The 15,106-nt window shown below is 40.5% G+C and overlaps 2 protein-coding genes across 3 annotated transcripts in view; one reads left to right on the top strand and one right to left on the bottom strand.

The window, feature by feature from the left end:
- Positions 1-1,232, top strand: part of MAK (male germ cell associated kinase) — a 64,898-nt gene extending 63,666 nt beyond the window's left edge. The window contains exon 14 of the mRNA XM_036742260.1: positions 754-1,232. Within this exon, the coding sequence (XP_036598155.1) occupies positions 754-908 (155 nt within the window). The 3' untranslated portion in view covers positions 909-1,232. The remainder of the gene's footprint in view (positions 1-753) is intronic.
- Positions 1,233-6,567: 5,335 nt separating this feature from the next.
- On the bottom strand, positions 6,568-14,522 carry LOC118838297 (transmembrane protein 14C-like). 2 transcript variants are annotated; one of them, XM_036745580.1, is made up of 5 exons: positions 14,421-14,522; positions 12,450-12,526; positions 10,026-10,127; positions 8,963-9,050; positions 6,568-7,089 (listed from the first exon to the last, which is right to left on the bottom strand). In XM_036745580.1, the coding sequence occupies exons 2-5, from the start codon at positions 12,523-12,525 to the stop codon at positions 7,032-7,034; spliced, it is 324 nt and encodes a 107-aa protein (XP_036601475.1). In that variant the 5' UTR covers position 12,526; positions 14,421-14,522; the 3' UTR covers positions 6,568-7,031. The 2 variants fall into 2 exon arrangements, with proteins under 2 accessions (XP_036601475.1, XP_036601549.1); XM_036745654.1 differs by having other exon boundaries at positions 14,403-14,515.
- Between the last annotated feature and the right edge of the window lie 584 nt (positions 14,523-15,106).

Here is a 15,106-nt window from a genome sequence, read left to right as displayed (position 1 = left end):
TAGACTCATCTGCATTGTGACTTTGGACAATTCACTAAAATTATGTCTATTTAAGGGTTCCTAGATTGAGTAAAGACCAGAAATTCCAAGTAGATCCAGCCAGCCTGCCCCAATTTCAGAAAAGGCAGGGTGTAATCAGAATAATCATAGCTAGCACCCACATGGCGCTTGAAGGTGTGCACAGAGCTTTACGTAGTGGCAAGAGCCCTGGATTTGGAGTCAGAAGACCTGAATTAACATCTTAGTTCTATAACCTATTACCTATGTAACCTTAAGCAATCACTGAGCCTCTCAGGGACCTCAATTTCTTTATTCATAAAATGAAGAGGGCAGACTAGCTGAGGTCTAAGTTCCCTTCCAGCTCTAAATCCTATGGTCCTATTAAAAAAAATGTGTGTATATGTACGTATACATACACACATATCACTCCTTGCCAACATGAATCAGATTTCCAGCGGTGTGAAAACTTGAACATGTGATTCCCAGTCTGTTGCAAATTCCAGTTATGCCAGCACAGCTGTAAAAGTTCTGCTATAGCTCTATATGGGCAGTGCATTAATCTTTGTTTCTGTTTCCAAATCTATAAAATAGAGTCATTGGAGGCGTTCAGTAGAAACCACGGAGTGAGTCTTTTGAAAAATAAATTGAAATTTCAAAACTTTCCCCCCTAAAATGACAGGATTAATGACCTTTGAAATGTTTGTAATCAAATCAATTAATGTAGTTCTCATTTCTAATTTTGGTTTCTTTCAGATTATGCCTGGAACACAAAAACTGGTCGTACCCAGTTTTCAGGCCCTACCTACAATCCTACAGCAAAAAATATAAATCTTTTAAATCGTGCACATCCAGTTCATTCAGTACATGGAAGGACAGACTGGGTGGCCAAATATGGAGGCCATCGGTAGAAGGGTTGTTTCACAATGCCCTCCTTGTTCTGGTACAGTATGTTCCATTGCTATACTCCGGGAAATGTCTACAAATGTTTATTTCCACTGATTTCTGGGAGAGATATGCAACAGTGGATAGCTTAAAGGCAAAAAATCATCCTGTATTTTATTCCATCCTTAGAAATGAAAAACACACCTCTTAGCATTACTGTCCACAACACTGATTTAAGGGTAGAATTTTACAAAGTATTGAATAAACTTTGCCAAAGTATCAAGTATTTTGATCTACAAATGAATAGATAATAAACACCACAAGAAACTTTTCTTTTTAAAAACTCCTGAAACTTGGGCCTTTTTTATACATTAAATATTCTCTCCTTGTTGCATTGTTTTGGAGTGACTGGCCTCAGATTTCTGTATTTATCTAAAAACTCCTTCAGACTATGGTAGGCTCTTGAAGATGATGCTTATTTGAACAATCCTTTTCTTACTCTATTGACTGATGGAAAGTAAAAAAGATGATAGCTTGCCATTTTATGTTTTCTATTTTATAAATACTATACAGTGGTCATTTTAACCTTCCACAAATATTTTTTTCTAAGAAGGGTATAATTAATGCAGAGTGTATCAAAATTATGCTATAAGGATACAGTAGAGGAAGATTCTGTGCACCTTGTGTCTAGTCTTATCCACCTACAAATTATATGTTCTGGTGACTGTAAATTTCATTGGCCTGAGGACTTACAATTAAGGATATGAAACCATCAAGGATGTCCCTGAAGTTATGTGAAATTTCTGTTCACCAGCCTTACAGAATGTTATCACTGTGTTCCACTGAAAACAACTATGAGATATGTGATCTTGTTCCTGAAAGTAAATCGTTGTTGTAGATCACTGACTGCACCCTTTTCATTTGACCTAAAAAGCAAATGCCTTCATTTGCTGAGGCAATGGCACTAAAGACATATTTTGTAGTTTTATTTCAAAATCTGTATTTAAGGTAGACATCTTAAAGTTTGTACTACATTTAAACCTGCCGCTTTGTTAACTAGAAAGACTGTTTATTCTTTTAAGATACAACGTTGTCAATTGATATTTTTATATATTTTAATACTTTGTAAAAGAAATGTAGCTGTTACTGCCATCATCTTGTGGTTCTGTAACTTGTGAGCTGTATCCAATGGCATGTTAGCAAAAATGCAAGCATCTTTGCTACAATAGCTGCGCCTTACATTGTTGAAAAATACTGTATAATTCTGGGAAAACATCTAAAGAATAAATTGTCTGATTAGTAATGTGCCACAACTTTAAATCAGTCCTATTGCTCTGTGTTTCTTTGTACCGTTTGGTCAGTTCTTCAGTCTAATAAATCGTTTATGCCATCGACAATCTCCTAACTCTGAATGGTATCAATTGAAACAATTACAGTTAAATAATAGAATCATAGATTGTTAGAGATGAAAGAGTTCTCAGAAATGATCCAAACACCATCTTCTGACTTTGTGAATATGAAAACAAGTGCTCAGTTAAAGGGAAGTGACATGCTCAAGGTCACATAGCTAATTCGTCGAAGAGTTAGAACTAGGATCCTGGCCTCCTGACTCCCAGTCCAGTGTGCTTTCCACTAGATTAGGCAGCTTTTCATATTTAAAGTAAAAATGTAACCGTTATTCCTCAAGGTGTATCTTTAAAGAGAAGATAACCTTAGGGCAAGTCTTGCCAGATTAGCTATTTGCCACATACCCACAAATAATATATGCCAGGTTAATAGGAAAGAATATTGATTTTATTTATTCTACTAGTGTGGATGACCTGAGTGGTCACTTACAGTTTGGTAAATCCTTGCTATTTATTCACAAGGTTATCCATGCCTATGATAGTATTTCATCATTGAAAAGTTATGCTAAGAAATGTGGGATGAAATTTTTACATTGTCTTAATTAGCAGGATTTTCAGTGTTTTACTAGAGCTCAAACAAATGCTGAGTGCCATGGGCTTGTAAGCAGAAACAAGTACAAAGCTCACATCATACTTACTTTACAGGACACAAGAATATTTAAAACTATGTCAAAATTATCTTGTTTCCTTCTACTTGAATCCATCCTGATTTTCCACTATGACAACAGGCATTTTATTCATTGAAATTTAATGTGAGCACTACCTGATAGTTGGGGCAGCTGTCAAGCTTTGAATGTTCCAAGGGAAGACTCAAGGAACTTCCCCTTTCCCATCACTGTGGGATCTATTCTGCATCCTAAACAGAGTCCTGAAACCTTAATTTAAGAAAAAAAAAAAGTGAGCTTTTTATACTTGTTTTTTGTTACTTACACATCCATGACATTTAGCATTTACCGAAGAGCTAGTAATGATAAAAGATCTCCTTAATTAAGACAATGCCAACAATTCTAAAATTCCTACCATAACTTTCTGATTATTAAATAGTCATAGCTATCTTTAGGACCTACCTGTTGGAAGATAACGTGGTTCTGGGTCTCCTCCTCTGGGGCTTCTGCTCTGGAAATGGTTCAGAGCAAGGGACCTTTTTGGTACCCATGGAGAGGCAGAGTGGCCTAGTTGACAGAGCAAGCCATGGAACCTGGGAAAATAACTTAACCTCTGGGCCCTAAGCAACTCTCTCCATATAAATTGCAGAGGAGATGTTGACTTGCAGTCGGTATAGGAATTCCTGTTTCATTGAAATCACCCTTCCAGTCTCTCCTATTCCTCTCAGGTGATGATCAGTTGCTTGGGGTAATCGACAACCTCCTTTCTCATCCAGGTTTCAGACCCACCTCAGCTGCAGGCTAAAACACGTCTCTGATCTAGGCCAAACCTTATTCAAATTCCTACCCTATGGAAATCCTGAGGGAAAGAAGTCGGAAGGAAAAGTTTAGGCCCTTTGAGCATTCAGGGTTTTAAGCAGATACCACTGACCTACTGACACAAGCTCAGCCAACAAATAATTGGCTTGTTTCATATATTGGCTTGATATCACAAGGAGAGCAAGGAACTGTTATAAAAACCTCACACTGAACTAGAACTTAGTACTATTCCCAAGGCACAAGTAGTATTTACAAAGAATGACTGTCATGTTAGCAAAGTAAATAAGAGACCTAGAAGAGAACTGGGGAAGTGAATTGTCATGAGTCTTTCTGGCTTTCAGAGAAAGCAGTTATATGTATTTAAAAAAAAAATAAGGAAAGAATACCGACTTAGGACAAGACTGCCCACAGCCCTGGTAGCTTTTAAAAAAAAAAAATTTGGAGGGGGAAGGCAGGGCACTTGGGGTTAAGTGACTTGCCCAAGGTCACACAGCTAGTAATTGTGTGAAGTATTGAGGACAAATTTGAACGAAGGTCCATCCTGACTCCAGGGCTGGTGCTCTACTCACTGCACCACCTAGCTGCCCCCAATAGCTTCTTGAAGAGGAAAAGAACCAAAAAGGTGTAGCTGTGTTCTCCTGGTGCACAGACCCACTGGGAAGGCAGCTAGAGGGCAGGTGTAGTGTGTTGGCAGTTCTCTGAACCCTTTCACGATCTAATGTGCCTGTGCTTGGGACCTCCTGCAGAGCTGGTGGGCATTGGTAGAATTAGTCATGAGATGGGAGAGTCTATGATAACATGGTCATTCAGATACAATCCAAACTATGTTCTATAAAGGTCAATGATCTGAGTCTCTTCCCTGTCCCTCTAGGAACAGATTTGAAGATGCTATGAAAGTATGGGGCCAGGTTTATAATTCCAGCCTTTACGAAGAATCAAGTTATAAGTGGTTATGCTATTGTACATATGGGAGCATTTCTCAAACAGGTCCCAGCAAACTAGGGATCATCTGAAGTCCAAATTTGCCCTTATTCAGGTAGCAATTAGTTCCTGTGACCTGGGAAAACACAAAAATAAAATCCATCCTGTTAGGCATAAAAGATTTCCCAGTGGCTTACACTAGAAAATGTTTGCTCAAAGTATTATATGTTCACTTTTCTTATTAAATGATGAGAGGCTGGTAGAGTACAAGTGAAAAATACCAAAAGACTAAGCACCAACTTAACCCCAATCTGCCCCATTCAGTTCCCTCACTTTTCCCAGAAATACATATTTCTGTAAAAACCCAAGAAACAACATCAGAAGAAAAAAATGTTACAGCTGATTGATTTTCTCTATGCCTTGGGATTTTGCAAACTTTGCAAGGCTTAGTATTCAAAGATGAAGCTCTGATTCACTGGGGGTACAGACCAAGGCACAGAACTATGAGGGGTAATGTTTATAAAAGATATTTTTTTTGTTGCCAATATCAGAACTCATGTTAACTGATGCCAAAGTGTGTGCACACATATACATACATGTGTATAGATATACATGCGTGTATACACAATGTAGAGAGACTCACACATCAAGTTCCTTCACTGTCTCCCCCTAAGTTACTAACCAGGTAAGCAACCACCATATAATTAACATCCAACCAACCTTCTTCATGGAATTAACCTTAGCACAGAATAAAATATGTGGCCTGGAAACCTGTTCCTTGCAAGGAATCTTCCTATGGAATGGGGAGAGAGAAAAAAGCTTACTAAATATCTAAGTGGTAACACTCTAAATACTTTATTTGTCCTTGCCTTGCACTTGTAAGTAGAAAATCTTACTTTTATTGTAAAGAAGGGAAAGCTAAGGGTCAGAAAGATACAAAAGCTCCATCTACACAGATGAGAAGCGATCAATACCCAGCTCCAAATCTGCTTGAGGGTCTTCATCAAAGTGGTGCAATCAAATCCAGATACGAACCCACTTGAAGCAACTGCAGTTATTTGAATCTCTTTCTAAATTTAAAGGCCACACACAGTGGAAATATCCAGATTACTAGTAAAGTGAAATGAGTTAACCTGGAATACATCCACAATATGTGAATACAACTTAAGAGTACCACAGAGTAAGTCAACGACAAGGCTAGAAATCGAGGCCAGATTTCCCACCTTCACAGCAGGGAACCATGTTTCTTGTAGTTCTAAAAATAAAGTGTGTGTGTGTGTGTGTGTGTGTGTTTCAAATCCTGAGAAACCAAGTAAATATCTTCAAAATTTTCCAAGGTTTTGAATATAAAATAGAAATAAAGGTGATCATTGCCCACTAAGGGGGTGTCTGACAGCTCTGCTTCACGTTTTTTTTTTTTTGTCAATTTTCCAACTTTCTGGTCATTGGACTGGCAGATGGACAGACTTCAGATCCTGCAATCAACTACCAGCCATGTACTGGATAGTTCCCAGGGTCACCTTCTGAAGATAAATAATACGTAGAACCCTTACCATAACATGGCCTGCTAGACAGAGCACAGAACTGGTGTTAATGTCGGTCTGTCTTCGTTCTCATGCAAAGAGTTTGGTTGGGTTAAATTTCCCAAGCTGCAGTCATTTACAACATTTACAACCTGTGACACAGACGCCCAAGCCCATGTTCTTTCAAGGCTCCACGTAACTGAGACCCCATTTGCAATACGGTTTTCATATTCTTTCTGCACACATTCAAATGAGAAATTTCTCTCTCTTCTAAGTCTTGAGAAAGCTCTCCTGCTTGCTTCTTAGCTCATACAGTAGCTCGGAATACACCATTACAATGATCCTGCAAATAAACTGTAAGTAACAATTATTCGGCAGATGATCAGTAAAGAAAACACTCAACTGCAGACGTGAGGTACCAGAATACCATGACTGCATAAAACATTTTAATTGATGCTCTGAGACAAGCGTGTATAACTGGGGATAACCAAACATGATGGAAATACAAATTCTTCCTTATCGTCCTTTCACAATGTGGCTCTTTGTGATATAGCAGACAGCTCCTGCAACTGGTACAAAATATTTCATTTGTCATAAGATGCTGAAACCCAATCTCTAACACCTCTGGAGACAACTTGAAGACCGGACCAAACTGTATAATGGCAGCCTGCTATGAGATGGGATTGCTGCCTACGAAGAGATTCAGTAATTGACGGGTCACAAAGTTCAGTGCTTCTCCGGTTAAAAAACAAATCTCCAAAAATATCAGGATACGTACAAATGCTCAGGTTCTCTGCTCATTTCCCATAATACACTCAAGTGCGGGGAGTTTTCAAAATTCCTAATCTCCTGTCAATCTTGACTCAGATTTATAGTCATGCTTGCCGAGGTTTATCCAACATCTTCAGCCCAAGTCTTCCAACCATTAGGAGACTATTAAAAAGAAACACAAAACAACAAAAAAAAGTTAGACATGCCTCGTCTGTTTTGTGGAACTTGTTAACTTCTTCTTGATTGCAGTCGCTGACTGCATTTTTAATCTGCCCTTAGAACAACAGTTGGTTATAGTAGATAGTGTGTTTTACACTTGGGAGTCTAAATAGTAAAATGGCACCTGAAACCCCTACTTCTACCTCCCCTCAGAGATACAGACTCATTCCAGGTCTTCTTTATAACTGTCAGAATAAAAATTTCTGCGCAACAAAAATACCTTCTTGCCCAGTAATTTCAAGCAATGCTTAACATGGTAACATTTCAGTATAAGGATTTAACCGAATTCCACATTCAAGGAAACTTTTAATCACATATCCATTTTAAGGTAAAGCACCGTGTGAATGTAAGACTGTGGAAGGAGCCTGTGACAGTAAGCTTAGGTGACAGGAAGAATACAAACAAGGTAAAAGAACTCACAGTTTTAAAGTCTGAAATGGATTCAGGCTAGGGAAAAAAAAATCAAATTTCTAAAACTTTAGGGATTGTTAAGACCAGAGTAGAAAGAAACTGCAAAGTCAGGTGAGGAAGCACTGTATTTCCATTTCCTATTTTTTTTAAGTTCTGTGACTTGTTTTGAGTACAGCACATTAGCCTCCTAATACTTTGTGCACTGTTAACATTTTAGCAGGCAGTGATTTTACTCTTGATATGAGATTTTTTAAAAATCTGCTACAATTTTAAGGTTGACTTTTAATTACAAACTAAGGATATGATAAAATTTCTTCAAAATAGAATGCAATGGTTCTATGATGGAAATCAATAGAAAAAATGGAATTCATTTAACCAAAATTTGCTTTAGAGAAAATTTTCCACTAAGCAAGGGACACTTGTATAGATAAGGAGTATTAGTAATAGTCCCTTGATGTTCATAGTAATTGTTATTAGTGTGGCCAAAAACTAGGGGACTTCCCTTCACAGGATTCTTTTATGAAGGCAAACTAAGCCATCTTTTGCCTCAATTCTTACCTAGGCTTTAACTACTGAATGGGTGTTGCCTCAGACAAACTGAGACCCGGGAAAGACCTTAGCTTAAAAAGGTCAGGGTCTCTCACTGCATCTGGGGCCATTGCCACTCATCCTGACCTATGTGTTGGATTCCAATGACTGGAAGAGGGAGTGGGGCTCATGATTTTGCATAGCTCTGCCTCACTTAAATCCAATTCACTTGCAAGTCAAGGCTTTCTGATGTCATTGGTCTCCTTTGAGAATGGAAGGACTAACAAGAACAAGTAACTTTCTACCTAGGTATGCCTTGGAAACCTCTACTAGTGCAGAGAACCCATCTATTCAAGAGGGCACCTGGCTGACCCAGGTGTTAGCAAAGCTACTTTTTGGTTGGGTCTTCAAATGAAAACTGAAGCCAACCTGTTAGTGTGTTTCAGGCTGGCTGATCACATTAGGATCTGCAGAGGTCCAACAAATAACCGTGCTTGGGAATGAAGAGGAGTGAGAAGGGAATGGTCAGGGACTCGGAGGCAAGCCATTTCAACTAAGCCTGCTTGGTCACCTGGGGTACCCCCTTAGGTATGACATAATCTTCATCTTCTGTTTCAGGCTTTTCCTTCCATTACAGAAGGTAGGTTTATAACCATATCATTAAATTACCACCTAGAACTGCACCTGCTTTAGAGAGGGGGGCTTTGTCATTAGGTGAAGGTATGTGAATTTAACAAATAGTTCACGACATCTTTCTTTGCTGTACTGAAAAAAATGCATCAGTAAACTTAAAAATTATCTTAGGCAACAAATAAATAGCTATCGCGGATAATCTCTACTCAAAACTAAATGAAACAGAAGCATTTTTTGACGATACCTGGCACCAGCAATTAAGCCTGCTGGCATGAACTTTCCAGAGTTGTAGAATCTCATTCCCATGATGCCAGCCAGAGTTCCAGATGCAGCTAAAGTGTGAGAAGAATGGTCAAAATAAATTATCCAGTATGTGTTTGAGTGGCAGCTAGATGGCGTAGTAGATAGAATGCCAAGCCTGGAGTCAGGAAGGCTCATTTTACCGAGTTCAAATCTGGCCATAGACACTTACCAGCTGTGTAATCCTAGTTAAGTCACTTAACCCTGTTTGCCTCAGTTTCCACATCTGTAAAATGAGCTGGAGAAGGAAATGGCAAACCACTCCAGCATCTTTGCCAAGAAAACCCCAAGTGGGGTCACGATAAGTTAGACGTGCCTGAACAACCACAATCTATGTTTGGGAATAATGAGGTTGAAATCCTACTTATCCCTTAAGGCCCACCTCATCCACAGCCTTGTCTTATCAAAGGCAGTCTGATCAAGGCATCTATGAGTGCCCTCTCCTGACACTGAATTCCCAGAGAACTTATCTGTACCCCCCACACACAGCACTTAGTGACATACTTACTACACACTGAATTGGTTTTGCTCCCCCTCATTGTCAATGCTGAAGCTAATAGGTCTGAGTATAACCTCCACTGTCCTTGGTGATTTCACACACTCATTTCAGTAAGAAAACACAAATCATGACTACGCAAATATACATAATAGTAAATTATGCTCTATATTTAACTTTTTCTGAATATGAACAGAGGTGAAAACAATTGGAATTTTTTTTCCATTCTGGATCTGTGACTTCATCACTGCTGTAGATCAGCACCTAGTCTTGGAGTTGCCCAGGTACACAGAGGCTAAGTGACTTGCCCTGAGTCACACAGCTAGTCTGAGAAAGGACTCGAATACAAGTCTTCCAGACCCTAAGGTCAGCTCTCTGCCCGCTACAACATACCGCCTCTCAAACAACAGGAAAAGTGTCTATAAATATAACCAATTCACTACATACCACTCCATCAATACCCTGGAGCTAACACTGCCTATTTCCCAGACAGATCATAAATCATACTTACCTAGGGAAACCCAAATGTTCTTGGGGTCCTGAGATACCTGATAAGCTCCCAGGCCTGCCAGACCACCAAAGAGAAGACCAGCAGCCAGGGACGGGACACTTCCTAGAACAAATCAGATCCACATTAGCTATTTCACACTGGGTCACAGGCGGCCTACCCCTGCAATGAGAAATATGCCCTTTATTACAATGAGAAATATGCCCTTTATTACAATGAGAAATATCAAAAAAAGAACTGTGGTCCAACCAGTTACTGAGCAAGGAGAAGAAAGGGAGGGGAGAAAGGGTAAAGGGGAAGAAATGAAGAGACTAGAACTAGGAAGGAAGAAAAGAAAGAAGGGAGGGAAGAAGGGAGAAAAGAAGGAAGGAAAGGAGGGAGGGAGGAAGGAAGGATGGAAGGTGTAATAACAAAGTTGCCAGCAGCTGCTGTGGAGGTGTAAGACCAACAACACCAGCACGCAGAAGGGCTGCTAGCATAGGTTATTTGTTCTGTTTTTCTAAGGAAAGCAATTTTAAGAGGTTAACAATCTCAGTTTAAATAAACATACATGTACCATTCACTTAGTTCAGGGGAAAAAGTCAGCACCCTGAACTTCAGAGCAAATACAAACAGAAACAATATAAACAGATGAACAGACAAGGTTTCTGTCTGACCAAAGCATACAATAGTTACCAGAGAGAGCAGCACCAACACCTGGGTTTTCATGGGGGGGGGGGGGGGGGGGCTGCTCCTTGACGGCTACCCAGAGCGTTCACAAAAACACTCTTCTAGTGAGTGTGTCCCCAAAACAAAATGCCAACCTCAGATCATATATACCCTTCTCAGGGCCCTGGGGCTTAGTACCTACTTAGCAAAAAGGCGTGGGGCTTGGGGCTTTCTTGTTTCTTAAGCAGGTCATCAAAGACCCTTGATCCAAACAAAAACTCTTGATTCAAACAAAGGACCCTTATCAAAGGCACCTGATTGCCTTAGTGCTGAGAAGCACTCCAAAACAAAAGACAACAAAAAGTCCAACTTTGCTTGCCATCACATTTGAAAGGCAAGACTCATCAAAGGTACTCCTTCACTTTAGTGCTTAGAAGCATTCCAACCAAAAACAGCAAAAAGTTCTACCCTGCTTGGCAGACAGGCAGGCAGAAAGGAAGGAAAAAAGACTATATAGAATAGCTCCCAAGAAAATAATCACTGAGAACCTCCAACGAACTTTCTCAAAGTCTAAACTGCACTATTCATATATGGAAGCAGGAAAAGAACTGGGAGCTAGTGAAGTGGGCAGAATATGCTTGTCTTGGAGCCAGACGACCACGGTTCAAATCCCACCTCATACACATTACCAACTATGTGACCTTGAGTAAGTCACACAACTTTAGCTCTCTTCCTCACTTGTAAAATGTGAAACTTGAACCCAATGACCTTTAAGGTCCCTTTCAAGTTCTAAATTTATAAACCTATGATAAACAAGCTTACAAGGATGAAAATTTTGTGAAGAGAAATGTGTGCTGCAAAGTTCACTTTACCAAAGTGTGCAAGGGTCCTAGCAGAATGGGGACTCATAGCAAGGTCCTTTCTGGCTTTACGAGTCTGGGATAACTATTTGGCATTGAAGGACAATCACATGCCTCGGCCCTGTGGTCATTTGTATAAAGACAACACTGAAAATTACAAAATCAGAAGCAAGCTGTTTTACTGGTACACTGGATAACCTTGAAAAAACAAAACAGTGAGCTGTATCTGTGTAAGTACTACAGTGGACAGAACATTAGATCTGGAGTCAGTTAAATTCTGGCTTAGCCACCTACTACCTGTGTGAACACCACTAAGTCAGTTCGTCTCTCTGGGCTTCAGTTTCCACGTCTGTAAAATGAAGGGACTGGACTAAACGATATCTAAGCTGCCTTCCAGTACTAGCTCTGATCCTGGGCCACAAGGCCTACAATAAGCCCCTTCTCTCTCAAGCCATCCATGTGGTTTAAGTGAAACTATAACCAAAACAAAGCCATCCCTTCATATAAATTCATCATTCATTGGTCCTTCAAAATGGCCAGTCACTAATGAGAATCAACTATGAAAAATTTAGCTATTCTAATCAATGCAATGGTCCAAGACAATTCCAAAGGTGCCATAATGAAAATTATTATTTATATCCAGAAACAGAACTGATGAACTCTGAGTACAGACTGAAGCATACTTTTTTCACTTTATTTTTCTTTCTTTCTTTTTTGCAACATGGGTAATATGGAAATATGTCTTACATGACTTCATATGTATAACTGCTTATGCTTGCCTTCTAAAGGGGTGGGCAAGGGGCTAGACAGAGGAAGAGAATTTGAAACTCCAAATGGCAAAATAAATCAATGTGAAAAACAGATAAAGTGGCCAGTCACCACAGTTAGAAAAACATGATTTGTAAGAATCAGAGCATACCTGCTTTCGCATAGCCAATTATTCCACCAGAAGCAACCAGTGCTGCATAGCCAAAGCCAATCCAGTCTAGAGACATCCTGAAAATAGAAAAATAGGAATTCACTGACAATAATTAATAACTCTTCCTTTAAAAACAAGTTGTCAACTAATTGACAAGCACTTATTTATTAGGTCCCAGGAGCTTTGCTGGGCACTGGTGATACAAAGACAAAGATGAAGCAGCCCTGGCCTTCAAGAGTGAAGGCAGCTTAGTCTTAAACATCCTTCACTGTTCACAAAAGTACTATCACTGTAACCTCAGAATCTGGTTACTAGTATGGGTTCTGCCAATATACTCCTCTAGGTGACTCAAGGGAAGGCCCAACATCTTGGGGACTCATGACATTTGTAAAATGGAAGAGCTGGATTAGAAAATCTCTAAGATCCTGCAGATCCTAAAAGGAACCTAGAGCCTTCCATTTAATACCTGGCTTAGGAGACAGAGCACAGGCAGCAGGACCAGCTTCCTTCCTAGCGTAGTTCTGGCTGGATTGTCGGCTATAGCCTACCACTAAGGTAAGCTAATGTTTCGCCCACGTAGAGTTGTTGCCTACTCAAACCAGGGCTAAACGTAAGTATAGGCTCTGCACATGTAGGCCACTTTACCTTCTTGTTAATTTAAGCCAAAACCCAAAGTCTGAAAGAAAAGCCTCCAGTCTCCTTTGCCCTTGACCTTAATAAGTCCTAGGTTTGTACTTCTGAGGTCGCTTCTTTTTTGTTTTTAATAGTGAAGGGAAGATACATTTATTTTAGTTTTTAAGATACAGTAAAACTTTCAAGGGCAGGGATCCTGCCTTATTTTTCTTTGTATCTCAGCACCTAGCACCTGGCATTGAACACAGCCCAACACTTCTAGTTTCCTTGATTGCATATGTAGGAAACTCCCCCCATCAAAAGATCACAAGCCCTACCTACTAGGCTTCTAAAGTTGGAGGGGGGTAAAAAAAGGAAAGAAAAAAAAAAGGAATCCCTTGGAGGTCAAGCCTCTTGGCTCATCCAGTCCCCAGGCTCAAAGCACTTCCAAGTTATTAGGACTGAGCTTGTGTTCTGCCCCCTGGCATTTAGCCTGAGAAAGCTGTCACTGTCCTAACTCGATGAAGCTTCCAAATGCAACTTCGGAGGAATCCTACATATGACAGGTGCTTGTGCTTAAGATAACTGCTGAATATAAGGTAATTTTAATTAGAGTTTAGCCACATGGCTCCTTTAAAAAAAAATTATACTCTGAGGGAGAAGGAACAAAAGGTTAAAGGGAAAATCGACTTGTCTTCCAGCTCCGCAAACATAAACGGCTTCTGCACAGGCTCTTACGGTAGCTTCCAGCAATTTGGTTTTGTATTTTAGCTAATGAGGCTAGAATCCACCTGCAACAGCACAGCTCCTACTGTATTTGGCTGATGAGGCCACAATTCACCTTGCAAGCCTCTCTTTCCCCTCCTTTAGTTATTCACCGCCGCTGGGACCTTCGAAGAGTGAAATGTGTGTACGCGTACACACACGTACGTACGTACGTACACACACACACACACACACGCACACGCACACGCACACAGCAAAAACCATGCCTTCAAACAGTTAAACGTGCACACACACACCCCAACATGCCAGGAAAACATTATCGGGAAATTTTTTTAAGAAAAAAAAAGGACGGGAGCATTACACAATCCGTCTGCGACAGACTTTCATTTCTGACGCTGAAAACTGTCTCAAGTTAGTCACGACTCCGCGATGGCCATTTAAGCAGTAGTCAATACTTTTTACTTAGGGGGTCTCGACCAGGATTCACATCATGCTTTTAATTGATGCAAACAACATAAAACCAGAGAAACCAACAAAACCCCGTGCCACTTAACCGCTCCGTACAACGCACTGAAATCCCTTTAAATGGAACACTGCGGGGAAGCAGACACCTACCTGAGTCTGGTAACTAACCTGAGCAGGGCGCGCTGGGGTGGGAGACGCGGGCGGAGCTGAAGGTTCTCGGGGAGAACGTTCGGACGCTCACCGTTCCACTGTAATAGAACACTTCCGGGGGAGAACCAGGGGGCGTTACTGAAAGAGCCTTCCTTTAAAAAAAAAAAAAAAAAGTGGCCAATCACCACCGCCGAGCCTGCCCTTTCAGAGGGAGCGGGCAGTCAGGTCCCAAGACCCGGCCCAGGCAGGGGCCAGGGAAGTCTCCAGCCGTGCTGAAGCCCCGGAGACCCTGAAATGAGGAAGAAAAAGAGTTTGCAGTGAAACTTGTGCCCACGGGCTCCTGCTGTTGGAAGGGAATAGGGGGAAGTAGTGTAGCCACGTGCTGAAAAATGTTTGCACCCTGCCCTCCTCCCACCCAGCAGTTTATTAAATTTCACTGTGTGCTGTCCAGCTAATGAGGGCTAATTGTTTTGAATGACTATATATACTTATAACGGGTTTTTTTTCGTGCTTTGTAAGTGGGCGAGGGAGAGAATTAGGAAATGAAAATAAAATTGAATTTAAAAAAATTAAGGAGGCTTAAGCGATATAAATGATGGAGGTGAGTCGGGGCAAGTTCAGTGGTTTTCAGTTGTCACACTCTTTCGTGACCCCGTTTGGAGTTTTCTTAGCAAAGATACCAGAGTGGTTTGCTGTTTCCTTCT

The sequence above is a fragment of the Trichosurus vulpecula genome, chromosome 1 (genome assembly GCF_011100635.1).
Source record: "Trichosurus vulpecula isolate mTriVul1 chromosome 1, mTriVul1.pri, whole genome shotgun sequence".
NCBI classification, from domain to species: domain Eukaryota; kingdom Metazoa; phylum Chordata; class Mammalia; order Diprotodontia; family Phalangeridae; genus Trichosurus; species Trichosurus vulpecula.
The sequence above is the reverse complement of the archived record's forward strand: the minus strand, read 5'-3'. Positions and strand labels throughout refer to the sequence as shown.